Source organism: Trachymyrmex cornetzi, unplaced genomic scaffold, assembly GCF_001594075.2.
Source record: "Trachymyrmex cornetzi isolate Tcor2-1 unplaced genomic scaffold, Tcor1.1 scaffold147, whole genome shotgun sequence".
In the NCBI taxonomy this organism is placed as follows: Eukaryota; Metazoa; Arthropoda; class Insecta; order Hymenoptera; family Formicidae; genus Trachymyrmex; species Trachymyrmex cornetzi.
In genome coordinates, this window is record NW_017296059.1 from 4481931 (window position 1) to 4509339 (window position 27409).

At 37.0% G+C, this 27409-nt stretch overlaps 1 protein-coding gene across 3 annotated transcripts in view; it reads right to left on the bottom strand.

Moving 5' to 3' along the window:
• The window catches only part of LOC108757857 (MKL/myocardin-like protein 1), a 223559-nt gene extending 196462 nt beyond the window's left edge, over positions 1-27097 (bottom strand). For 2 of the 3 annotated variants that reach the window (XM_018502515.1, XM_018502514.1), the window contains exon 1: positions 10788-12135. In XM_018502515.1, coding sequence (XP_018358017.1) covers positions 10788-10827 — 40 coding nt within the window. In that variant the 5' untranslated portion in view covers positions 10828-12135. Of the gene's footprint in view, positions 1-10787; positions 12136-27078 lie in introns of those variants that run through there. The other variant, XM_018502517.1, reaches the window with a different exon arrangement.
• Between the last annotated feature and the right edge of the window lie 312 nt (positions 27098-27409).

The following is a 27409-nucleotide window of genomic DNA, read 5'->3' on the forward strand; positions in this document are numbered from 1 at the left end:
CATTTATTTGATACAAGAAATGTTAATTTGATTTAACAATTATTTTTTTTACTAAACAAATATTTATTTACTGTAAGTAAATATTTAGTTGGCAGTATCGAACTAAATATTGATTAAAATTGACTATATTTTTTTCTCAGTGTAATAAATTCTAAATGTAAGATCAAGAAACAGTGTTTTGGGTGTTATTAATTACGCAAATAATTGTTCAATGTTTCCGTAGACTTATTGCATGGAGTAAATTTAGCGGAAGTTTAGAGCAAATCAGAGAATTGTCGTAGGGCAGTGTGAGGGAGGGTACACCTGTCATCGTGACAGGAATATACCTCGTCGCCTAATTTTCTAGGAGCAACGCTTAGCTACGGCTCGATAAACTTGTTTATCTCACGGCGCCTCAGTTCACGATTTGCCAGAATATGATGACAGATGTGTCATACACACTTCTCATTCGCCCTCACTATAATGGAACTTGACATTTTTACCTTGCGATATAATAAGTAACATTGCGCGGGAGTCAAAGACAAACGTGCGTCGTACTCTCCAAAATGTTAAAGGAACACAGAATAACAAAGAATTATGAGCGACGCTCAATGAACGTGGGCGACGTTCAGCTGCTTTCATAAGTTATGAAAATGCAAAATATGGTTTTATTTAATGAACATTTACAAGTTATCCCATGTCACACTTTTGACAAAGCGGGTCATAAGGTATACGAATAAGAGTAAGAATATTCAGGATCCATTTATTTCTTTTTTTTCATGAAGCTTTCTAATTGATAAGTGCTAGATAATTAAACCTTAGCACAACTATTAATTCTTTTAAAATATATAGTTAAAAAAATTATATATACTTAGGTTAATACATAAAATGAATTTTTTATCAGAATCTTTATTTTAAAGCTAACGTCGTTTAAAATTTAATATTAATAAAATATTTAAGATATGGCAGTATGAAATAGAATCTTAATTAAGAGACATTTCTAGTTTCAAATGATCGTGGAGAACTCGTTAAACTTCCAAAAGGAAGTATTCCATATGCCTTCTAATTATCGGCATCCGGTAATTCGCGTATCCTCTCAGATATTTTATATATACACGCTCTAAATATTCTCCAACGCATATTTCTGTCATCCATCCACTTAGTTCTACCTAGCCTAATCCGCGTAAAAATACCTGAAAATATTTGTCGCGAAAATTGGCCGTCTCCGTTCGTCGAGATGGCAAACGACTTTCGTGTCGACCAACTCGACTTAGAACGCAGCCCGGAAGGCAGCCAATTCGTCGCTACAGTTTACCGCTCACTAGCGATCATACAATGACGCTAACAGGAAGTAGATAATGGGAAAGCGTATCGCCAAAATACGTGCCAGATCTCGCGAAATAGTGCGTATTGCCTAACGTTCAATTAATCTGTCATACGATTTTACGACAGACATCGTAGTAGATCAGGAGTGCCCGTCGTGATGTTCAGGAGTACATCAACCCTCGAGACTAACGATTACGTAGATATCAGGAGAGATCAGTTCATTGGCACTCGATAGCACTCAATGGCACTGACGTCGAACCGCTCAACAGAATTACCGGTGTAGAACGTAAGGTTATTCAATCATCTTTCTGGCACGTTGTAACCGCGCTCAGTCGCCAATTCACCACGCGTATTTTCGAGCGGTAAAAAAATTACTTCCTCAATTCTTTGACGTACATACATATGTACGTATTTTAAATAAAAGAAAGATCGAAGAGTTAAAAATAAAGTTTGTTGCAGTGCATGTCTAGGCATATTCTTACAAATATCATCATTTATGCAAAGTATTTCTTAAATAGAGTTGACATTTTTGTTTTTAACATCGTAAAAGTTTTGTAAAAAAAAAAATTAAAAAGTCAGTTATGTACTACGGTTGTTTGCGTTTCAGTGGGTGAAAATTAGGTTGCATCATATTCGCCCGGTAGTCCTAAAGCGTTATAATCCAAGAAAGCTGGAGCGACAACCGTTTCTCCAAAATGACTCGTGAAAAAGGAAGCAGTGAAGGTGGTATTTCGTTTGGGTACCATCCAGGTCATCCTCCGGACGACGTGCTGCGAGAGTAGAGAGGCGGAGGAGGAGATGAAGAGGACGAGTAGAAGAAGAAGACAGTGAAAGTTCTTAGCGGACAGAGACGGTTGACAGAAGCAACGGAGTTAAAGAGGCTGGACTGATCTCACGTTGGGCTCATTAAGGGCCTACAACAGCCGCGTCGCTTCCTAGACTTCTCGCCAAGTCCATGCCAAGTGTCGTCATATCTCGTCTAATCATCGTTTTTCATCTCGGATTCCGTTGTTGTTCCATTCGTGAACTCTCATTATTAGGTGTGTGTGTGTGTGTGTGTGTGTATATATATATATAAAGGGTGTTTCGTCAAAATGGTGCCAGAAGGCTTCTAATTCTTGACGTGCTGTTTACGATCCAGATTCATTTAAATATATTTTTTGTCTCATGTGTCCGTAAAATTTAAAATATTAATAATATTACCAAGCATGAGATTAATGTGCACTCGATTTTATTTGACGGTTTACCTAATTAGACATCAGTGAATGAAGATAAATGACAAAATAAAATTTCGCAATTGAACTAAATTATTTCTGTGGGAATACATTTGTTTCTTAACAGAAACTTGAAATTTTATTGCTTCCTCTTCTCCGATACGTTTAAGATCATAAATTTTTCTGTCTAATTTGCTGGCAAAAGAACTTTGCAGCAACATGAATTAACGTGATGAGTCTTTGGCACTCTCGTCCGCTGCAAAAGGCACTCGTTCTGTTCTAAGTATAGCGAATGATATATGGCGATAGGACAACGGCGACGTCCAGCCCGAACGGCTACCGCATCTTTTGACAAGTACGTGCAATTTGCAAAATGTCGAGCCACCAAAAAATCACCGACAGCCTCGATTAACGCGGGACGACAATGTAATAGGTGTGACCGTACGTCGTAAGAACAGTTCGCGTCGAGCCGCTGAATCAACACAGGTACGTTCCAATGATGCAAATTGAACGGGAGCAGCCGGACGTCGCCGGTGGTCGCGCGTAATAGCTACGCTATCTAATTTCGTGTGCCATCCAACTCACTGACTCACTTTTGGCACGTATTCGCGATAGCGTATTCTTTTCTTCGCTTATACTTCGCGGAAAATACTAGAGAATCGCCAGATCTCTCACTGGCGGAACTTTTCGCGCATTTCCCGAACTACGGAGGAACTTCTTGAAGATGAAGAAACGAGGAGTCTAAGATTTCTCGAGATTTCAAGGCTTAGACTTCAAGAATTATCTTGAACCGAGTTTAGATAGTCGTGGTCAAAACGATGATTTCGTCTTGTGATGCAGAGGATATTTGCTAACTTCCGTCGAGACGTCGCAGCCACGAAGGTCATCCGCTGATTTGAGGAAGCCGCGAGAAGATAGGAAGAGCGACGTCACCTTCGGTTCAGTGGTATCGTAAATGAAACAGAGACCTCTGCGGAGATGAGGCGGGTGTGCGGCGTTGGTGATCCGTTTATTTTTACAGCAATGCCAGGGTGAATGCTCCGCGGAATGTTTAGCTTCGGCACATCGGGTGCGCGCACATATGCGCGCACATATGCACGCGCATTGCACGTATGCGGGCATATCTATATATCAGGCCGTCGCCGAATTTCATTGGCGTGCGTAATAAATACGATGATTCACGCCGCGTGATACCATTCACAGCGGCGTGCGGAAACGTTCGGGTCCCGATGACAAAATCGAACGTGCCGAATTGCGGAAAACGAAGTTATAGCTTATAGATAAGGAAGTGTGTTTTGCACGTCGACGTTTTCATTCTACATTCCAGGGTGGTTTCCTGTTGGAATCTACGTTGTTAAGACGAGAAGTAGTGTTTAAGTGTATAGTTTCAATCATAATACTGATTTTTATTTAAATAATGACCACTAGTTTTATCTTTAGATTTATGATGTTTTAAAAGAAGTGATATTGAAATAATCCGTACACCACACTGAGAGAAAAGTGTTTGATATTCGTGACTATAATTGCATGGTAAAATAATTACGATTAAGAGCTCCATTTTTATATAGTTTTATTATTATTGTAATGTTATTGATAATAATTATATTTATAATGCTCTCAAGAAATATACGGATGGCACAAAAAATTACTATAAAGTATAGTTAACCTTTACAGGATGAGAAAGCCACTACAGCTTAAAATATTTTGAGGTAAGACATACAAAAAGTATAAAATAACAAATCTTACTTAAAAAGCTGTGAGATTTAAAAAAATGGATTCTCGTCCTCTAAAGGTTAAATTATGGTAATTGCAACCATTTTTTTCCTCTCAGTGCAGCGTTACACGAAAATAATGTAAAATTACTACATATGTCAAATTACTACTAATAACATTTTACGATGCATGAGAGAACAACCATCTAACATTCAAATATTACGGAGTTAAAGTGCAAATTTTTTGTTCAATTTCACATATTATTTTCATACGCCAACAATAATCTCGCAGAGACGAGAAAAATACGAGGAAAGTGCGTGTAGATAAAGCACATACTATATACATATATATACGCTCAAGCCGACTGGATTCGGGATTGTCGGTCCATTAGCGATGTTTTGTGCGAGCAAAGTGCGTGCGCGCACAGCTGTTACGGCGTAAACCACGCTTGTATCTGCCAAGAGCAACAGAAGAACGCGGCGCGTGTGCACCCAAACGGGAGGCGGAAAAGATTACGGGGAAAGGAAGACGGCGGATATTACGTTACTCTATCGGAATCAATCGGCGTACACCGTTAAATATATACCGACTCTAACGTCATATTTCGAGATTACTCTCATTCTATTCCACCGTCATAAACAAGCCTAATCGTGACGGGAATAGCAAGCTCAAGGTATAGCTCTTGCTGTCAGAATCAAAGAGAAAAGTATTGTCGTATAATGTAGACAGAAAAAAAACATAGATACGTTTTAGCGCTGTAAACAGAGCAAGATGATTACTTTATTGCATCTAGTTCATTTTAGGCCATCAATTCTTTTTATTTTTAACCTTCGGTCGGCAACATGAATTTTAACTCTTCCATTAGCAATAGAGGTCTTCGAGAGAAACAGAGTAAACTTTTTGTTGTTCCGAATTATATAAAAATCTAAAAAAATTCTGGTATACTTGCCAAAGTTTTAACAAGTTTTCGTGTATCATCATATAAATCGGATTGCATTTTATTTGTTTTTGCAGATTTAATCTACCAATATTCACAATCACAATACCGATGTCTTTAGTTGTTGGCGGAGGATTATTTTTATAGTCGCCGAGAATTTCTTTTTTTTTATATTTCATTTCCATTTATATGCTTTCACAATCAAATTTTTTAAAATTGAATACATAGGTATAAATAAATAATCTGATAAAAAAGATACTTAGGATTGAAAATAAAATATATTATTAATTCTCAAAATTGGTAACACAATTACTGATAATGAGTCTCTGTGTAACTTAATTTATATATTGATTAAAAGGCACTTCAAAAGTAATTTCAAGGATTAAAATTGATGTGTAGCTGAATAATGAATGCTAGCAATAAAAGAACCATTTGTTAAATGTGTTACTTTGACATGCGCGCAAGATTTAATGTAGCTTTGGATATTTTCTTTATCGTTTCTAGACGATATCGAGTAGAGACCTTAACATACTTAGTGCACTTCTGTTAACGTTGTGAGTGTGAATCCGAGAGTTCGCAAACGCGATGCGTGATCCGCGAAAGATACACGTAATCGCGACGACGTAATGCGTAAGCCTGTAACAGCGCGTGCACGCGTAGGCGTTCGCACGTAAGACTTCCACTCAGAGGCGTCAGTATGGTAGACGCGTTAGCACGTATAACCCGACCGTCGTACGAGAAATAAATCCATAGGTGTGAGAGTGTCGCTGCCGTTTGGAGTCCGGCCAGAAAACGGAAAAGAGGTGGAGCAGCGAGGGGACCATCGCCCACGTTTCGCGCATACCGTGCCGATAAATAATCGTAAGAGTCGTCCAGAGCCGCGACGACGTAATGCCAAATTCTCATCCCGCGAACCAATCCATCGCGAATCCTGCGAAGGTCGGCCACGCTGGACGAGATCTACGACTTTTGTCCACAAAAACTGTGACAATTGCGACAGAAACGACTGGCGGCGATGATAATGATGGGAAGTGGATAAAATTGATGCACGATCCACCTGTTAGCGCACGTTTGTAATTTCGCACTCGCCTAGGTTAGCCTAGATTTATAATGTTTACACAGTAAATCCGAAGTCGCTTAAAAGAGTTGCTCTTTAAAAGCCATTTAAATCTATGCTGTGGGCGGCAGCGCCGGCCGTCAATGTCCCGAAATTCTTAGACCTACTTTCATAATATTTGGACGCGGCATTCTTTCCTAGCTCTGCTATTGACTGCTTCGCTGGCTGGGTTGGAGCGTCGGATTTAGGAAACGATTAATCACATCTGTGTTCCGATTATACACACACATCCCGTATAAGCACCGAGCGGAATGAATTTGTGTTCGATCTATTGTCAAGACTGGCCATAGGATGCCTAACGCAATAAGGCTTAAATATAGCCGATGTTTTTCAATCGACAGCTGCTCGACCTGATGTTTATGAGCCATTCGCGTATCTACGAATCATTTTTATGCCGTAGTGAAATAGGCGTTAGACTTACGCCGGCACGCCGTCCAAAAATTAAACTACAAAGTCAGACATGTCCAGACTAGAGATCCTATAACAGAGTCTGGCCACGAGCAATTTTGTCAAAATCCTATGAAAGAAAAAAATATGTATATCTGTTTATCTGTGTATATTAATTGTCTCATTCTTTAATCTTAATTAATCTTTCGTCGACAACAGGAATTTTCATCTCTTTTAACTCTCGTCAGCAACAGAGATTTTTGAAAAAAGATAGAAAAAAATTTTTCTGGATTGTATAAAAATCTAAAAAATTCTAGTATACTTGTCAAAGCTTTAACAACGAATTTTTATCATCATAAAAGTGTTGTATTTTACTTATTTTTACAAATTTAAATTTATCTACCAAAATTCACAACCAAAATATCGATGACCTTTAGAGCAGAGTAGGTATACAGTATGTATATTTCAAGATTACGTTTACATGAAATTTTTACGTAAACACGAATTTTTACACGAATTTTTTTCATGTAGATAATACGAGCCATGTAAAATATTAAAATTACTATAAATTAGATAACTTTAATGTTGATAAATAAAAATATATAAATAAGATAGGAACTTTATAAGTTCATGACGAAGAAAATGGATTCGGTGATTCATAGAATGTTTACATTGTATATACATAAATGTATATTATTACATTTTATGTGTAAAGTGAGACAGTAAAGTTAGGAACTGAGCAGCAGAATAAAAGGAATAGGGAACAGGAAACGGAATAGAGAATTCAATATCAAACATAATGTTAACGCAGAATAGTTCTGTTCCTTAACGATATTTCTCTGTTCTTCTATTCTTTTCCCTATTTCCTGTTTCTTGTTCTTTTTTCTCTGTTCCATATTCACCATTCCTTTTATTTTGCGCAGTCCCTTAGAACGAGATAATAGGTATACATTTTTCTCTCGTATGATTTTGACGAACTCTCTCGTGGCCAGGCTGTTATAAGATTTTTAGTCAAGACAAAACCCTCGAGAACGCTACAAAGATCACTATAGTGGCTGAATAATTGCCATGAATTTACAAAATAGCGTACGATAATGTGTGTTTACGCAATAGCGCGAAGCTGTAAAGCTGTAGCTGGAAGGCGCTGGCCATAAATCGAAAAAAGCAACGTGGATTACGAGCAACATGTTCCCGCGAGGAAGATAAATTTAGATCAAGATTTATCGATCGTCCGACTCGGGCGATTCATCCCGCGATCCATGCGATTGTCAACGCCCACGAGAACCGACGGTTTTATACTTATTGACCGCGAATTCGGTGACCATCACAAAAAAAAAAACGTAAAAATAAGTCACATGTTACGTAACCGCGCGATATCAAAAGACAAGAAAATAAAAAAAAAAGTATCCGATGAAACGAGAATAGAATTTCGTTGTCACTCGATTAACGTTTCTCTTTTAAATACGAGAAAAGGTGGATGTAAATGAACGATATATTACGCGCTCTCGGTATGAGACAAAGCTAAAGCATGTAACCTTCAACTTTTTCAGCAAGATCACATCATCGTTTCTATATTCGTGAAACGAGCCGATTCGTTTGTTTTATGTTCATGGAATGTCGACGTAAAATTTTTGACAAGCACATACAAGACGAAAGTTAAATAAGTTTGCAGAAACGTGCAAGAATTTTATAGGTTTTCTACAATAAGCCGTTACCTACCTAAGCTTTAAATCTTAAACCGTAAAAAATGGACCAATCATAGTTGATTATTCTTCTCATATTCGACTGTGACTGGTCTTACGGCTTAAAACTTAAAGCTTAGGTAATAGCTTATTATAGAAAACTCATTAATAGAAATTAGAATTATCAAATAAAAGAAAGACCTTCACAAAATATCTGAAATTCAACTTTAAAAAAATCTATAGGTTAGATTAGATGTAATTTTTACACGTGACAGAGTTGATCCATTTACAAAATTCCATAATTAATATAGCTAATTAAAAAAAATCGACACTTAATTAGAAGAATAAGTTTCCCTATAAGAGTGAAAAGAAATTCTCGGCTTTTCAACATCATATATCATAGTGTTTGGCTGCATGAAAGCTTTCTGACATAGATTTCTGACTATCGAGAAAATCGATTTAGCGTACATCCTACATGTGTATATAATTAGCTCTTCGAAGAGTCCACGGAAATACGGTTCATTTGTCATCCATGAAGTTTGTTCCTTGGAAACGACAGTTCCTTCCCTAGTTAAAGAACGATATGCATTTTAAACTATGACACTTATGGCAAATGTCTGGCTGTATTTTGCGACGGTATTTATTAAACTATCAACAGATGCAGCAGTAAAGAAAGCGAACGCGTTCTCGATGTAAAACCGTTGAGGAAAGTAAGTAGGTCAATACCGGGAATCTTAGTGATCGTTAGCATACTTGTAGGATTCGGTGTTTACAGGGGAGATTTAATCGCAAAAGAAATTCAAATAAACCACCAATTCGGCACTAAGATCTTGATTTTAAATCCGATGTTTAAATAAAGCCGTTATCCTAAAAGCTCTTCTAGATCATTCGCGTATAAATTCCGCATAATATTCAGAACTTTCAGAAGACTGCGCGATAAAATCAGGCGCGATTGGTGTAAAAACCGATGGTTACAGTACAGGTGGATAACCGTCAAGCGTCTACAAATAAGAGGGTGAATAACCGTGGGTAAAAATACTGACAGAATGGAGTGCAAGAGGTGACGAGGAAAAAAAGGACAAGATGAGGACAGAGGGATGAAGAGAAAAAGCCCGAGGAAGAGAACGAGATGAGTAGAGGGGAAGGAGTGCAGTTGGACGTGGTCGCCGTCCGATCCGGAATGCGCTTCGCGCATTCATTCGTCTCGGTCTGCCTCAAGCCTGGTCCAAATGTCCGGTCGCAGTCGTGGAATAAATGACCCACAAATAAAATAGTACTATCCCAATTGGTATTCTTTGCGTTTGTGAAAAATTTCACTTTAGTTCCATTGACTTTTAACATGAAGAGTTAAGTCTAGTTGTTTGCTAACAATTACATGATAAACGATTAGCAAATTAAATGGTACTATCGTAATTTGCCTATTAGAATTTTCTATTTCTCAGTTTTATTACACTGTTAAATATTAAACACTAAAAGGATCAAATTTAAATAAATTCCTTAAATAACATTTGTTATTTTTAATTTTCAAGTGTGTGTGAATTATTTTAATACAAAACATGTGGTTAAAAAGATAATTATGTCTAATTTCTGTGGTTCAATTGATTAGTTTTAAAGTAAATAGTATTTAATATATTTTTCTTTAATTGTTTAACTTTATTGTTTTAGTAAAATTAATGACATATTAAGTAGAAGTGGCGGCCTATAAAAATGATTAAAAATAACTCAAATTAGATACATGACTTCTCGATGTAATTCTCATTATAAATTTAACTATGTACGTTTCTCTCATTTCAATTAAAAAAATTTTCATCAACATATTGCTTTCAGTACAGATGTGATACGACATTTAATTCTCTAGAATCGATGTTCAAATATATAATACAATCACTGATCCCGGATCTGTAAGACCCATTCAACTATGTTTATTAAAAGGCACTAATTAATTTCAAGAAGCCAAAAAGGCAAAATTATATAACTTATACAAAAAAGAAGGAATATTGAGTTATTTTAATAAGAATAAATTAGCAGACATAAAAAAATTTAATTATTTGAAATGTTTATGAAAAGATGGACATTTGAGTGGGTCCAATAAATCCACCATCAGTTATGGAGAGTTAATGACAAAGTCGCGCAAAGAAGCAAGTCAAGCGGAATGTTGCCTCAGATACATTCGGCAAGTAACTTGGCCGCTTGACTTACATACTCGACGACTTCGCGTAAAACTCGGCGTGACGAAGCGACGTTCTGTAATTCTTACACGAACACAATAGTGGTAGGAGGTTAATGGGATTGAAACGCAATCTCGGCTCAAACGTAACACTCTTTATTAGTCGACACAGATGTTAGTCGCAAGCGATCGAGGTGTGTTAAGGGTCAGCGAGGTAACCACTCATCATGACGTGTTGCAGTCCAGCTAGCCACGCGTACCGTACCGTCACAGTGTTTACAGCGCTTTGCCCTCGGCTCAGGCATTCTGCGGTGACCTCGTGATCTCACCGATATCCCATCGTCGCTTTATGCACTTCGCGCATAGACACGCACGAGCGCGCACATTCACATGCACTCTTTCTCCCTCCTTTCTCTCTCCCTCCCTCTCTCTCTCTCTCTCTCTCTCTCTCTCTCTGCGCGGGGGGCAACGCGACGAATTATTATCCTAGTTAGACATGAGAGGAAATTGTCTTGACGTGCAGCCCGCAGCTGTATTACATGCAATATCCGAGTTAACCATCGATCATCGATCGCGACTCCGAGGATTATCCTCGATCGTCCACGTTTCCGCTCAAAGCCTCATCGTCGAGGAAATTTGAATGAATATAATTTGAGGCACTCAAAGCTTTGGCGATGTATATTGATATAAGCATTTCAAGAGAGTTCGACTGTCTGCGTAACAGTTTATAGTTCACACTCTGGCGCCACGAGATGAGAACGAGAGGCAGCACTAAATGTGGCGAATCTTATTAATTAAAGTGATTAACGTTCGATTAGGAATAGATATGCGCCGACGACGCACGCTTTCTGTGCGTGCATTTATATACAATTTTTCGAAAACAGTTCGGCCACTGTTTTCGTCGCGATCGAGATTAGAGGGAATGCAGCTTCGTCTGTCTGTGGGAATGGTACGTTGTGCTTCATACGCGCGAGACAAGATCGCACTTGCTGAGGATCAACCCTTTCGATTTGCCATTTTGTACGGATTCGGGTCACCTCGCACTTTTCTCTTACATCGTTTCGCCTATTCCTGTCCACACATTTCGATATCCCGACACCGCGATCACCGTGTTGTCGTAACAGCTCGATCAGAGACCCAACATGATAATCGATTCGAGTGATCGAGTCTCAAAAGAAATCTGCGAGACAACGTTCGTCCTGATTTTTCGTCACGTGGATGAGATCGTCTTTTATTCCTATTTACATGAATAATCTCCAAACAATTACAAACTTTCGCAATCACCGATAAGAAAATATAGTGTGGCACCGATGATAACGATAACGTAAAAGAATGATAAGGGAATCTCCCTATAAATGATCCCTATAAACTGATTTCCTCTTCCTGTTTTCTGACGTATCGATATCAATCACACGACGATCGCTTGCATTATCGAGACTGTAGTCTTTTGTGTAGCTCGATCACTGTGACTCATCTCCTCATTGGCTTTGGGTATCGATATACCGCTGCGAGGAGTCGCGCAAGGATCGCAGACGAGGGTGTCGCGGGCGGGTGTGTTCACATCGCGAGGTGGAGGGCGTCGTTTAGGTCGCCGTCGTAGCGCTTCGCAGCCATGTCACACGCGCACTGACGGACGTCCGACGTGCCGACGCCGATGCCGACGCCGACGCCGGGACGCTTGCCTTCGGTCGGACTCGGTCCACCATCTCGGGAAGCGTCGGGATGCCCGTGCTGGCATCGTGCCAACCTAAGACTAGGCTGGCTAGATCGATTCCTCGGTGGAAGGCGTTAACGCCGCCTTACGAAATCTCGCAACGCGTCATTACGAGATCGCAAACCATTCTTCGAGATTGGCCCAACCTCGCGAACCACTGTCATTTGTAATTATCTATTTTTTGTCATTAAAAACATCTGTTGTGTGTGGCGATATCGTCGCTATTCTGACTGTATAGTATTCCAAGTAAAGTCCAATAACAAAAATTCGCGAAAGTCTCATTCGTATACACTTACATGCATGTACCTGTTAGCTTGCAAAAATAAAAAACAGAGTTGGATAACAAATGAACTGATTAACTCTTTGTGGATTCTGGCGATTCCATTTGGGATCATCCCCTTTTATTTTGTAAATTGATCGCTCGATTTGTATGAAACTTATGGCGAATTCGATTGGAAACATTAGTGCGCACTGGTGCATAATAAAATTGTTATACTTATATATTGATTTAATTTGAGTATAAAAATGAAATGCAAATATTTCGAATTATGAAATACATATTTTACTTAATAGTACAATAAAATGTATTAAGTATTTCACGATTTAATCGATTTCTATGTTTATTTACAAACATATCTTTACGTTATTTTATGTACGACAGCTGTAATGTGCACAATCGTACGCTGAGTGCGTCCAATTGAATTCGCTATTAATCTATGGGATAATCTGATTAACGCTTTATTCGAATCTGAGGTAAAAAATAAAAATTCGAAATGGTGCAATGATAGCTTCAATATGAGGGACAGAGAAATTAAAAAAAAAAAATTATTTTATTACACACACATATATCATAAAAATCAATTTCTGGAGATTTTTTATTACAAAGTAATATTAAACCAAGAACTTTCTAAAATCAAGTTACACGATTATATAAGGGACAGAGAAATTAAAAAAAAAATTATTTCATTACACACACATATATCATAAAAATCAATTTCTGAAGATTTTTTATTACAAAGTAATATTAAACCAAGAACTTTCTAAAATCAAGTTACACGATTATATATACTCTGATTATTTCTTTGAAATTTGAATTAAAAAATTCTAAGGCCAGAATCGAATTAGCGATTCCGAAAACTCTTAGAAAACAAGATCTTCTATAAGTTATTTTGTTAGAAAGTTCCAGTCTTCAAAGAGTTAAGGAAAAGAAAAATATGAGATAACAAATCCAAGTAAATCCAGTAAATTATATCTATTTATCAAAATTCAGAAGTCACAGTAATGAATGCATCGAGATAATAAAAAAATATTGTGTACGTTCATCAAGCTTTATCATTAGACGTTTAAAGTAAGTCTACCGGAAAGGCTGCATCAATCATTTGGCGAGATAATATTATCCCTTTAAAAGTTTAAAACGTTTCGAGAGAAATCAAATGTCAAAGTACGCTTCATGAAGAAAAGGTCACGGATTCATAAAGTTTTAAATAAGAAAGTTTTAAATAAGAAGCGAAAAATAATAAGAGATTCGATCGCCAACAGCAGACACAAACAGACGAGTGTAGATTATAATCAAGTAACAAATGAGCTTGAGACGTAAACTTAACTAACTTTTACCACAGCTTTACTTTTACCACAACTTCAACCTACACCACAGTCTACCTAAAATTCCAAAGGTAATTAAGACACAATAATGCAAGATCAGTACAACAAAGTTAAAACTATGTAATAATCAAGAGAGATTTAATGAAATTAAAGAGTTAAAATTAATAACACTTAATGAAGTGATATCATTAAAGTATCAATTAAATGTAACATTTAATGAAAACAAGATAAAAATTCAGTATTAAAGAAAAAATAGTTTATAAAATTATAAAGAATATGCATGATTTAAAATGAATATAATTCTTTTGCTATGAGAAAATGTTGCGAAAACAAGCAATGGATAGTGAAAGATAAAAACTGAGTCTCAAAGAAATCAAACGTTGCAGAATTTTAGAGACTACACGTTATTCAAAATACTATAATTCTGATAAATCTTTTGCTATAAACGAATGTCGCAAAAGAAGAAGCAATTGTAGATAAGTAAAAAATATCGATTTTTACCTAGAAATAGATTCGATCGAATCGTCTTCTTGACTACTATTGCACCTAGTTGCTACGGACGCGTCGAAACGAGCGCGGTAAATGATTTACGAACGACAATGACGTTCATGGCAATAACCGTGCCAAAAGCAGTCTCGCGTGAGACTTTCCTCGAAATGCGGTTCACGACGATTAGACGAACACTCGTTAAAGTCCCATCGTATAACACCCGCGTCAGTCAATGTGGCTCGTTGAGAATTCGATGGTTCCACACGAAAAACAGAAGGGGTGGACGGCGGAAAACGGGGGAGAGAAGGGGTACAAAGAAGAGTACACAAGGTGTTACGCGACTCGCGGTAGCGGAGTGGGCGTCCATTTCGTTTTATCTCAGTGCGAAGAGTGACGTCACCGTATCCCGGTATAAAGGAGACTCTAAAAGCGAACAGATGTCTTTTATAGTTGACCATAGAACGTGCCGCCGTTCGCCATTGTACATACTGATCATACTTTACGGAATCGCGAAAAGCGTATTATACGCGCTACCATTATTACGGTCGGTTTCTGTCGCCGACGTTGAGCGAGCGCACAATTCGAAAAGCGACGCTCATCAAATCTCTGCTGCCGACCCCCACGTCGATGCAGACTTACGTAATCTTAGGCATGGGTGATTGCGCATCTAGAACATCTAAAGTATTCTCTAAAGCTTTTAGAGTGAATCTTACTCTAAAGAATAAAATCTCACTCTTAAAAATTGAAAATTGAGCTCTTTTTTCAATATTGGTTCAATTTTCATTTTCTAGAGTGAGATTTCACTCCAAAAAATTTAAGAAAGTATATACATTTATGCTGATCTTATACGGCGTTTGTTACACATCGCTGATGCGACCGAATTTTTCTTGCTTCATGAGATTCGCAAAAGGAAAAAAGAGGACCCTGCTTGATAAGAATAATTTTGCTAAAGTATCTAAAAATTTAGCAACATACAGATATAAAAATAATATTGTTGAACTAAATTAAACTTAATTAAAATAATTAATGTAGGACTGGGGTTGCTAGAATATGTCAAAACTTTTTGCAGCATTGATCATTATTTTTTATGAACCCTAGCTGAGATAATATTTTTCGCAATGAGTTCTTTATAATTTTTCTAATTTAATTTAGGGAGGATTATTAGCGTTTCAGAATGTGTCAAAAGTTCGAAAAATTATCGGCGCATAAATCAAAGAAAAAGTTTCTTTGATTTATAAACATTATTTCCTTTTAAACATTATTTTTTAAAATCAAATAAAATTTATTTGATTTAAAGAAATTATGTTCAAATCAAAGAAACGACGTTCACAAATCAAAGAAATTTTTTTTTAACCGTATAGCAAAGAAACATTTCTTTAAATCGAAGAAACTTTTCTCTGGGTGTATCTGAAATAAATTGATTTAATAAAAAATATATATTGTATTATTCGAAGCATCTAACTTTGACCATGTTGACGTTCTCTATCGGATCGTATTTGACATTATTTTTTAATTTTCAATGATTTTCAATAATTTTGATGATCCAACAAAATGATTTTCAAATCTGTGTGTATACAATACAATTTTTAAATACTTCAACAAAATGATTCTTTTCATGGCGAAAATAAAAATCAGAGCATAAATCGAAGAGATTAACAGAAACGTAAATGAAACTTCTAGGAGGCGAGAATTGAGACAACGAAACGTAAAAGCAGCGTAAACACCTCTTTTACATTTCGCTGTCTCAATTTTCACCTCCTAGAAGCTTCGTTTACGCTTCTGTCGCTCTTCCCTTACATACGACTTATATACACTCCGATTTTTATTTTTCGCCAGGAGAGATACGAGATTCTCGTAACTCGGACGATATAAAGCGCGAAGAAATGTATACGATGTATCTACGTACGTCCCGCCAATCAGCCACCAAAGGGACTGGATTTTTATATCGGACTTAATTCCCGTTGCAATCGCGAATATTGTGTACGTCGTACGTCAGCGTCAAAAGGCGCGGTTAAGTGCGATCGTTAAAAAGGGTATCTCGTAACTGAGTCGAGTAAGCGGGAACTTTTTCCAGCATTATTTCTTACGACCGGCGAACAGTTTAAATGAAAAGATCCCGGGATAGAGAGAGAGAAGAAAAGAGAGAGATGCGCCAGAACGAGAAGAAACGGAAAAGAACGAAAGAAAGAGATAGAGACGAAGGAGAGAGAAGTTTTATCGTGCGGCCAACAAATAAACGAGCGTACGCCGGAACGGCGTGGAGAACAGGGAGGAAAAAGAGACTGCGTGAAAGTAACGAAAGTACATTTTATTGAGTTCTGGGTGGCTGTGTTGCCCGGTGCAAGAACGTACCTTACAAGTTAATAAATTTCGAAGTTTCCCTCGCGAGAGCAACGGCACGTCTCGGCACCCACCTCCGTCGCTGCTTTTATCCCGACGCGTCGCGCTGTAGAGATTTCACGTTACTGCGAAATAACGCGTCGTCTCCTTTACTAAATCGCACTGCCGAGACAGCGTACTTTACCCTGTGAATTAATAAAAACGGTACCGCCGTATCGCGTAAATCAAGCAGCGAAGTATCACGAGTTACGACTTAATGCGCCATAAAGGTGGCGTCAGCCGTATCAAAACGTGTACGAAAAATGTGAATGAATTTCACACACAGATTGTTAAATTACGTCAAATTTGAGTTATTTTTGATCATTTCTATACAGATCTCCACAGCTCCTATATATTCCAATATGTCATTTAACTAAAATAATGAAGCTGAACGAGCTGAACATTTTACCTAAAAAAGTATTAAATTTGACTCTACACAAAATCACGAGTTTTTTGATCCTCTGATAATTGGCTTAAACTATAGTATGTTATAGTTTGAATGCACAGAATAATGAGATAAATCCAACTGATGTAAAAAAAATATATAGTTGTTTTTCCAAAAAATTATGCAATTTGCAACATATATATTTGCAAATTATGTGTTTTCTTTACATCAATTGATTGATCTCATTATTCTGCGTATAAAAGTAGTAGTTACTAAAAAATGAATAATTAAGTAAATAAAGAAGGCTTTTCAATTCGATTAGATCGAAAAATAGCAACTTTTAAATGATAGCAGCAAATCTATCTATTTTTTATGTTTTTGTCTAAGAAGACTTTTGATTAGAGAGTACCTACTACAGTTTAAGCCAATTTTACTCGTGGTTTTCTGAAATCTTTCAATATTTGTTAAGTACATTACTTTATTATGAACGGTTGTTTACTTTGAAACTAAGCTATTACAAAATGGATTGATTTACATTTTGATACACATAGAAGTTAAAAATAACAAAATGTTATTTAACTTAAGAGATTGGGTCACCATTGCTTGTTTGATATCTAACAGTGAAATCATTAAAACACTGAGAAAAATGATCTGGTTGGATCATTAGTAATTCTGGTGGAAAATGGACGAATCAGAATTTTCTGATTAAATCTATTAAGATTCTAGTTGAGATAACTAGAATTGATATAACTATTCTGGTTAAAATAAGAATTCTAGTAGATTTTACCAGAAAAATTATCAACTAAAATTCCGATTATTTCGACTAGAATTCTAATAAATTTAACCAGAAAATTCTGATTCGTTCATTTTCAACCAGAAATGTTTTTCAGTGAGAGAATATTCGACTTCGATCCGCGCGAAGCAAACTCATTACGAAGAATGCAGACTGCAAATGCACGGCATGAACGCTACATCGGATCGTTGTATTTTTCGATCGATGATGCGTGAGAAAAAAGAAATTACTTTTAGAGAGAGAGAAAGAGAGAAGAAAATAACTCTTTACTCGTCGGTTTGATTACGGTGCTCGTTATTTTCTTTTCTTCTTACGTTCACGGATCAACGGCGATTACGTCGCCGTATGTGTGCTTTTCGAGATACACGGTGGGTCGAATCTTCGCAAGGACAACGGGCTCAGACGAACGCTTAAGGTAACCACCGGTGCACAAGAAGCATTGCCTAACGGTTACTATAACCAAACGGCCTAGAACAGCCTTCGGTGGCTGCGAGTACGCAACGGCTGACCAACCAGGGCGTAGAAGGCGGTTACTACTTAAACCGTCGTCGGTTACCGTGTCACGCTTCGTTAAGCGTCTCTCTTTCTCTCTTCCTCGCTAAGAGTAGGCTCCGCAAAGCTACCAATGAAGCGTAATAACGGCCGGCAGGCGCGACGAAAGGATACTAACGAAAGGCGATTAATTAGGCGAGCTCCGTAAAGTTTCCGCGGTCTTTCAGTCGCTGTAACGAACCACGAATGTTTTACACTAAACGAAGCGCGCCGAGTAAATTTCGCAGACGAATCGGAAGCACTGATGCTCCTCTCTCGTCTTCCTCTCTGGTGAGCGAGCAACAGCAGGACCAAAGAGCCTTAACCCAATTAAGGAAGACAACCCAGGCGTAAATCACGCCGCCATCCAGAGAGAAAGCGATGACGAGAGATAAAGATGCGAGGTAGCGTAGATTTATTTTTCACCTTTTCTTGTATTTCTTCACGCTTATGCCTTTTGTTCTTTCTTTTATTTTTTTCTTTACACGATCATGCGTTGTATGCCATGTATCTTTGTAGTGTGAGCGGAGACTCGTTTGAAGTAGACTCGAAGAGGTATACAATTTTTAAAGTTAAATCAAATTTAGAGCGCAGAGAAACGAAATTAAGTAGATAACTAGGCATCTTAAAAATTCCAAGTCCAGTCTCACGTATACAAAATTCCAATGAGATAATTAGCGATTAGTATTTAATCTTTAAACACCTCCCTACTCTCTAAATTCTTTGGAGCGGAATCTCACTCTAAAGAGTGAAAATTGAACCAGTCTTTAAAAAGAGTCTCAATTTTCAGTATTTAAGAGTGAGATTTACTCTTCAGAGTGAGATTTACTCTAAAAATTTTAGAGAATATGGGAACAACACAATGGTATGATATATCCAACCTAATTTGATTGCTTACAACTTTCATAAAAATGAACAGAGTAAAATTCTTCTTAATCTCGAAATGCCAGACATTAAGGAATATAACAATAAATATTAAACAAATGTAATGAAAGAAATATAATATGATAAAATACATATGAATCATAAAAAATTTTTCTCAAGGAAAAGTTGTAAAATTTAAAAAAAGTATATCCCGTTCTCTAAAGGTTAATCAAAAAGTTAGAAACAATAAAAAAAGCATTAGGGGAAAAAACTGTCATACCGAAAAGGCGTTTGAGAATTAATATAATTAACAAATAATAACGATATTAATTAATGATCAAATAATAATTAAACAGGTACAAGTTACATATAATAAACGTGTCTACACATTTCAAGAAATTTCAAGTCATCCACTTATTTATGAACGCGAGTCGCACGAAGAGATCTTCTCACCGATCTCTTAATTTTTCGCGTCGCGGCGGCAATTATTCGCGCTCATCGCTTCCGGAAGCGTGCGATCATCTTTCTTCCGCACGGAGGGGACTCGGCTTTTTCTTTCTTGAACGATTAATAAATTCTCCGCAGCTTCGTCTGCTCGCGCGCGCCGGTACCACTTGGGAGAGTTCGAGATTCTCGAGGATTAATGTACCGCGAGGATTTATGTGCGCGATGTCGAGTGCAACTAGGTCATAATAGCGCTCATTAAACCTACGTAAGGCTCACCTCCACGCGCGCGCGCGTGCCCTTTCGTAGGCACGCACACGGATACGAGAGGTGTTTTCTTCACGCGTCGCGTGGGAGGGCCGAGCGTCGTGAACGAAAAAAAGAAAGGGTTGAAGGCGTAAGAAAATACGGCAGGGTCGTAGATAGCGCGGGGAGGGGGGGGAGGGAGGCTGAGAGAGCGCAGAAAAGGACGAGGCGAGAGACAGCATCGAAAGAAACGAAGTGGAGGCACGCGCGGACAAAAATACGACGATCGCAGGAAACGGTGAATCAAACGGACAGCAGCCGGCCGTTCCGAGGGTGTTTTTGTAACGATCACGGCTCATCCCTTGCCTCTCCATCGTGCGTCGCTGTTACACGAATAAATTGCTTAGTACGGATATCAAGAGTAAAGTTTGCAATATCGCTCGAGTTTTTACAATATTTAGCAAAATTTCACTTCCGCATATATATATTATATATGCATTAAAATTCTTGAGGTATGTATGAAATATCTTTTTATGTTGTTAATATAATTATTTTATTGAAGAATATATATTATTGGAATTTTATATTGTGGAAGATTTTATATATTGGAATTTTATGTAAATAAATTCCCCATCTAATGGAATTTTTATATTAAATTTCAGAAGATTCAGGAATTTAAATGTATGTTTCTAATACATATTGTTAAATCTATAGTGTCAAATTTAACCTAATGTGAGCTGTCACTGCTCCTACTAAATATATCGTTATTTCTTACTAAAACGATAATTAAATTTGACACTATAGAATCAAATTGGCATTGTATAGTGTCAAATAGGTATAACCGTCGTTTTAATATAAAATAACAATATAAATAGAAGCAGTGGCGACTCACATTAAGTTAAATTCGACACTATAGATTTGGTACTTTCATTAAACATTAAGTAGTATATTTAGAATAGGCATGAAGTTTTATTTTTAAAATTAATAGACGCCCTGGCTATAATAATTGTCGTAAATTAACTTTGTAATGAGATAAAGTAATCTGAATTGTACAATTCTTTATACAGATATTGATGTAATAATAATACTGAATTATACTGAATTAAACATCTTTTATTCGGACCACAATGCGAATTTTATCAATCGTACAAGAGAAGACCGTTATACATAAACATAAAAAGGAAATTACAAGAAAGGCAACGAGAGCCCGAAAAAAGAACTATAAAGACACACGTTTAATGTGACACTCTGATTCACTGTCCATTATTGAATCAATCATGGTGCTTTCTGCTTAATAACTTTGTCAACTACAAATGAAATTAAAGAAAAATTCTTATCTATTTTAATTAATAGATGGCACGAGTTTATTGTTATTTACAACAAATATATTTAGCAAAAATCTTGTTCCTAATAAATATGTTCTCATCAAATTCGAGTTTTTTTATCAAATAAGGCGAATTGATAGAATGAGACAATTTAACTATCTCATTATCTTCAATCTATATGTATATCTAAACACAGATATTATATCATATATACAAATTGTTTTGTTAAATTAACATTCTTTTCATACGACGTAATTTAATAGATTTAAAAGATTTCCTCTGAAAGATTTCAGTAGCATCGCAGAAGCGCGTATAACATTTAAAATTAACAGTATCATTACACATTTGTTGCTAATAAATAACTTGTTCTCAATGGCACATTTTCAGATTTCACAAATAAACATAAAAATAATTCGTGTGCGTGTAGAACATCGAAATTTCAACTCACCGATATCATACCGGTTCTGATCGGACGAGTGTCTTGGCGATCTGTCACGGTGATAATAAGAGATGAAATTACATAGTCGTTATCAGGTCTGCTTGTCAAAATCTATACGTGTATATATCGCCGGAATTTCGAAAGGAGTTACACGTGGGGGCGTGAGAAAGGAGCGTGTGAAAGCGCGACAGGTTATCTCTCGATATCTTGAAGTCGGGACTAATTTTATATTTGGTGGAGCGACACGTGCCTTTCCCGTAATTACGGGGACGTCAGTCAATCGAGATATCCTCGATAACATCTTGATTGCAGCGTGGATAAGGTTGGATAAGGTTTTGATGTATGTTGAACGAATCAGTGTACAGAACATTTCATATAAAATTTGAATGTAACACTGCTTCTACAAAAAATCCCAAGTTGAGCCGCTTATAAGAATCGCATTTTCATAGAAACATAACGAAAGAAAAATGTTCAACGATAACATACCTACACCATGAGGCTTTTGGACACCGAGATGAATATAGAGTCAGATGAGAGAATCATCTCGCGGTGTATGACGCTTTGTTGATTATAAACTAGTATAGTGCATAAGAAGGTGCTAAACACTTTCGGCAGCCAGATATACTTATTGCGAGTAGGTCGGGCCAAAAGTCCGAAATAAAGCGGCAGCCAGACGTCGCCATGGCAATATAATGCCGAGATTAATTTCTCACGAGCCGCCCTCTTGAATACGAGCGGACTATTATCCGCGTAACATCACGTCAACGACCGAACACTCAGCACATTATGAAGATGCGGATCCATCAAAATCGTGGCTAACAAAATTTTCCTAATTATACGAATATTCGCAAAGTTACAGTGTATATGTATAACGAAAAGAATTCCCTTTAAAAAACGGACATTTGAAGTACTTTATTCCATTTGGCAATCACATATTTATTGCATGAGATAAGTTTTATTCAAATTATATTTCCAGATATTATTAATAATAATTATTATTAAATCACTATTGAACTCAAAGCTTTAAAAAAAAAGTTGACTTCGACTCTTTCAGATCCTGTATACATTGCGATGTACATCAAATTTGAAGACATTCGTCGGAATTTATTTAGTTCTATAATATCGACAGCATTTGAGATCAGATGTATCTACATAATAATGTACATGTTGAAAAAAATTAATTTTTTTGTATAAATTACTTATTAAAGTGTCTTTAAATTAAATCCTGAAAGTTTCAGATCTGATTTGAATAAAATCATATTAAAAAAATTTTTCTCCCTGAAAGTTTTTCGTTGACAACTGTTACGTGAAAAATTGGAGGAAACATTGATAAGCATACAGCATAAAGAAAGTTAGCAACGAATCACGTTGAGCAGCGGTCTTTGCCAAAAAATACACGCGTGATCGCCGGAATATCCGAAATTGCAGTTTCGGTACATAACGGCATCAATTTTTTGACGCCGGCTATCCCGAGATATGGTGTCTTGCTGTGTATCGCGATACGCTCCAATTTTCCGCGGTGCATCGTTCAGCGTATATGAATTCCGGGTCGGTGTCAACATGAATTTATGATCACAGCCCGATTTAGAGGCGCGCGCCGGCAGCAAAACTAATTGCGGCAAAACGATCCGCGTCCCCGAATGAGGGTGAACATAAAACGACGAAACACACGAGATGCACAAGTGACAGGAGGAGGAAAAACGGGCGTGGAAAAAAGGCGATATGGAAGTAACGATAAAAATGGAGAGAGAGCGCTTGTGACGCGACTGCGAGCGGGACATATCGCCGAGCAAGAATCGGCGAGTCTTCTTTTCGCTCTCACGTCGTATTTAAGTACCGACGGTTATTACGGGAGACAGACAGTTCCCAGAGTGGACAAAGTGGTGCTATAATTCAGGAAGAATTCATGACTAACGTGCGCGCCCTGTCAAGCCTTGCGACTACCGTACACCGAGTATCCTCTTTAATGATTTCACGTGCGTGAAACTCGCTATTCTTTTAAGCGGCGTCTGCAATGAGATTTTAAGGCGTAAAACTTAAGCTTTAAGCCGCAAGCCGTAAGAAATTGACCAATCATGGTCGAATGTTGGGAGAATAATCAATTATGATTGGTTAATTTCTTACGGCTTAAGGCTTAATTAAACTTTACGTCTTAAAATCTCAACTTTAATGCTATCGTACGTAAATTTTACGTGCAAGTGAGCGAGGTCATTGAGCATTAACAATAAGCTATGCCTTCCAGTGGTCATTAGGAAGTTCAAGCTGTCATATTAAAGCTAAGAGAAGCGGGGGCTTTTAAACATTCAGTCTGTTACATATAAGTTTAGATTTTTTAGAGTGTACAAATATTTTGTCATTAAAAATATAAAATGTAATCTTGTATTTTTTATTAATTAAAAGTGGACTATTTCCTCGTAAAATTTATTTATTTACATATTAGGAATACTGTAAGATACAATGGACCACGTCTGGGTGTCGCTGGCAGATCTTCACACAATGAAAGACCGCCTCCCAAGTTTATTATTATTATTAGGAATACTGTATCATTCAATAAGAAGTTTTTGCAATACCGCACGGAGAAAATTTTATATTTAAAATTACTATAATGTAGTAGTAGCTACGTATCTTCTTTTCTTCACAATTAATTAAGAAAAGCGTGACTTTAGCGTTCACCGTATTTGAATTCATATTAGGGAGTAATTTTTGCAATACTGTTTATCCAGATACGGTGAACAGGTTATCTTCTTCTCAACAACCAATTCAGAAAAGGATTACATGACTTTAACGTTCACCGTATCTGAATTCACGTTATTGCAAAAATTCCCTAATATCGTTAATATTCTAGATTTATCGTTGTACTTCCTTGTATTAACACAAAGTACCATTTAATTATTTATTTTGTTATCTTTTTGTAATTTTATAAAGGCAGAAGATCTAAAACTTTACAATATACAATAATCATTAACGATCGATTCTCACATCTGCTTCGCGCGGACAACGCAAATGTGAGGAGGCGGAATAAAGAAATAGTCGACCGCGACGAAATTAATACATCGCGCATTTCGACGATTGCAATAAAAGAGAAGGGCACGATTATGTTCTCCAGCATCGTCTTAGACGGTTTATCGACAACGTCGGAAATGAAGTAATTCTCGCGCCGCGCGGTGCCACGCGGCATAACTCACGCGGCCGAGGAAGGCGCAGCGCCGCGCCGCGCCGCGCGTTCGCGGTCGTAAATAATCGTAGCCTCGTAAAGGATAATCACGAATTGCATCATTACAAATGGTCCCAGTCGAGCTGTGCATTACCAGAAGCGGTTTCTACGTCGCAGATATGGTGCCGGATTTAAGAGCTATCGAGCCTCGCACCGAGAAGTAGCGGCCTCGCAAATTAATCGCCGCGAAGGAGCTACGGAGGTAAGGAGAGAGAGAGAGAGAGAGAGAGGAGAGAAAGGAAAAAAAAAGAGAAACACAAAGAGACGAGATGAAAGGAAACGTGGAACGGAGGAGGACGATGCAATGTCTGCAGGAGCTGAGGATGCGTTTCATTCAGCCGAGAGCGAGAGAAGGGCGAGATGAGGCGGGGGGATGCGTATCGGAGTTATTTTCGGATCGACCCAGATATCGCCGACGTATTTTCTTGAACGACGCTTTAAGCTGTTTCGGATAATTAGCGAATCGAGTCGCGGCCACGAGTACTCAACGCCTTATTGTCCTCGAGGTGCTGCTCGAGACCTCGTTTGCTTTTGATCTGGTGACCGCGGCGTGGCGTGGCGTGGCGTGGCGTGGCGTGACGTAATGGCACGGCAGCATCCACTCGCCATACGAATATACGTTCTTTTTCATACTCTTCTCAACATCATCTACTCGACGTCTCCAGAACATTAACGTTGTATTCGTTATTGTAACGTGATGAGGTACGATGACTGGCTCCGTTATCGCGGTATATATAAGTGAATGAATGGTATAAGTGGAATAAATTCAGTTAAAGTAAAATTTCAATACATATATATATATATATATATTAGGTTTTATGTATAATTGAGGTACAATGACTGGCTCTGTTATTGCGGTATACGCATAAGCGATAGAACAGCACAAATGGAATAAATTCGTTGACAATTAAAATAAAATTTCGATGTATATTAATCTTCATGTAATAATTGTTAGAATTTCACTCTCTCAATATTTCGGAGAATAAAATTCCAATGAGTTAACTGCAAACAATTTTTTCGTGTTTCCTGATCTCGTTAGTTCTTTAGATTAGATACATATATATTGTAAGGTTTTAGAGACCTTCTGTTTTTATAAAATTACAAAAAGATAATGAAATAAATAGTTAAATGGTACTTCGTATTAGTATAAGGAAGTACAACCCAATGTTTGATGTGTAACACTGCAAAATTATCTTTGTCGTTAATAAAAAGGTATGAGGTGGTATTAATTTATAATCTTGCAAGAGCTCTCATGAATCTAAAGAAGCACGTACGACGAACGCGAACGTTCGTTATCCGACCAATTTTTTAAACGCGTCTCAGAATGCCGGGACCTATTTATCGAAAGAGACGAAACGACGTCGGTTGCGAAGGCAGGGTGGCACTTAAATTCGCGGCAGCGGCGATAAATTCGTCGCTTGTAAGCGACACGTCGCATCGTACGAACCCAGCTGTTTTTAATATCTTCTTGGGGAATCTAACGCCACTAAGTGCACTGGCTTATGGTACCGCTACGTAAGTCTACGGGAGTTCGACGAACCCTAAACACGGCTAATTTCGTGGAGGAAAAATATTCAGACGCGCGAAAAACTGTCTCATTTGATTTTGTTCGATATAAAATTAAATTGAAATCTCTTAGTCTTATGGGCCTTCTACAATAAGCCATTAATCATAAATCAGAAGTCAGAAGCTAAAAATTGATCAATCACAGTCGTCAATTTTTAGCTTCTGACTTCTGATTTATGACTAATGGCTTATTGTAGAAGGCTCATTACAGATTCTCTACAAAGAATCTAACATATCAAACTAATATAATAAAAAATCTGATACAAAATATAAAAAAATGATCTTATAAATAATAGTTTTTAAATTATAAACGATTGAAGTTCGCATATATATGTACTAATTTATCATCTGTCATTAATTTACGATATTGAATAATATTGATTTTTATAGTTAGATAAGCAAGCTATAAATATTCAGGATTATAAGTATTTCTAATCTATTTCAAGGTAATAGTTCTGTGAAATATTTTATGTAAAATTTTTATGTAATTGACTAGGAACAAATATCTCATACAATTTTTTCACAAATCACCTCAAATTAAAATGAAAAATAATTCGTCACTCACCGATATGATGTGCAACAGCGGAGTCTTGACTGCGATGAAACTACGTTGAACTGTAAAATATAAATATACCTTTGTTATTTGCTGCGTTAATCATTTATTTAGTTTTCGTTTATTAATACTAACTCTTTGAATAAAAATCATTAAGTTCTAATTTTCGAAGATAAAAATATATAAAATTTTCAGAAATTATAAAACTATTGAATTAATTCGTACATTGAAAAAAAAAAATTAGCTAAATTTGAATAAATATTTCTTGAATAGTGACAAGTAAATATTTACTAAATGTAAACATATATTTATTTGATACAAGAATCATTAATTTGATTTAAGT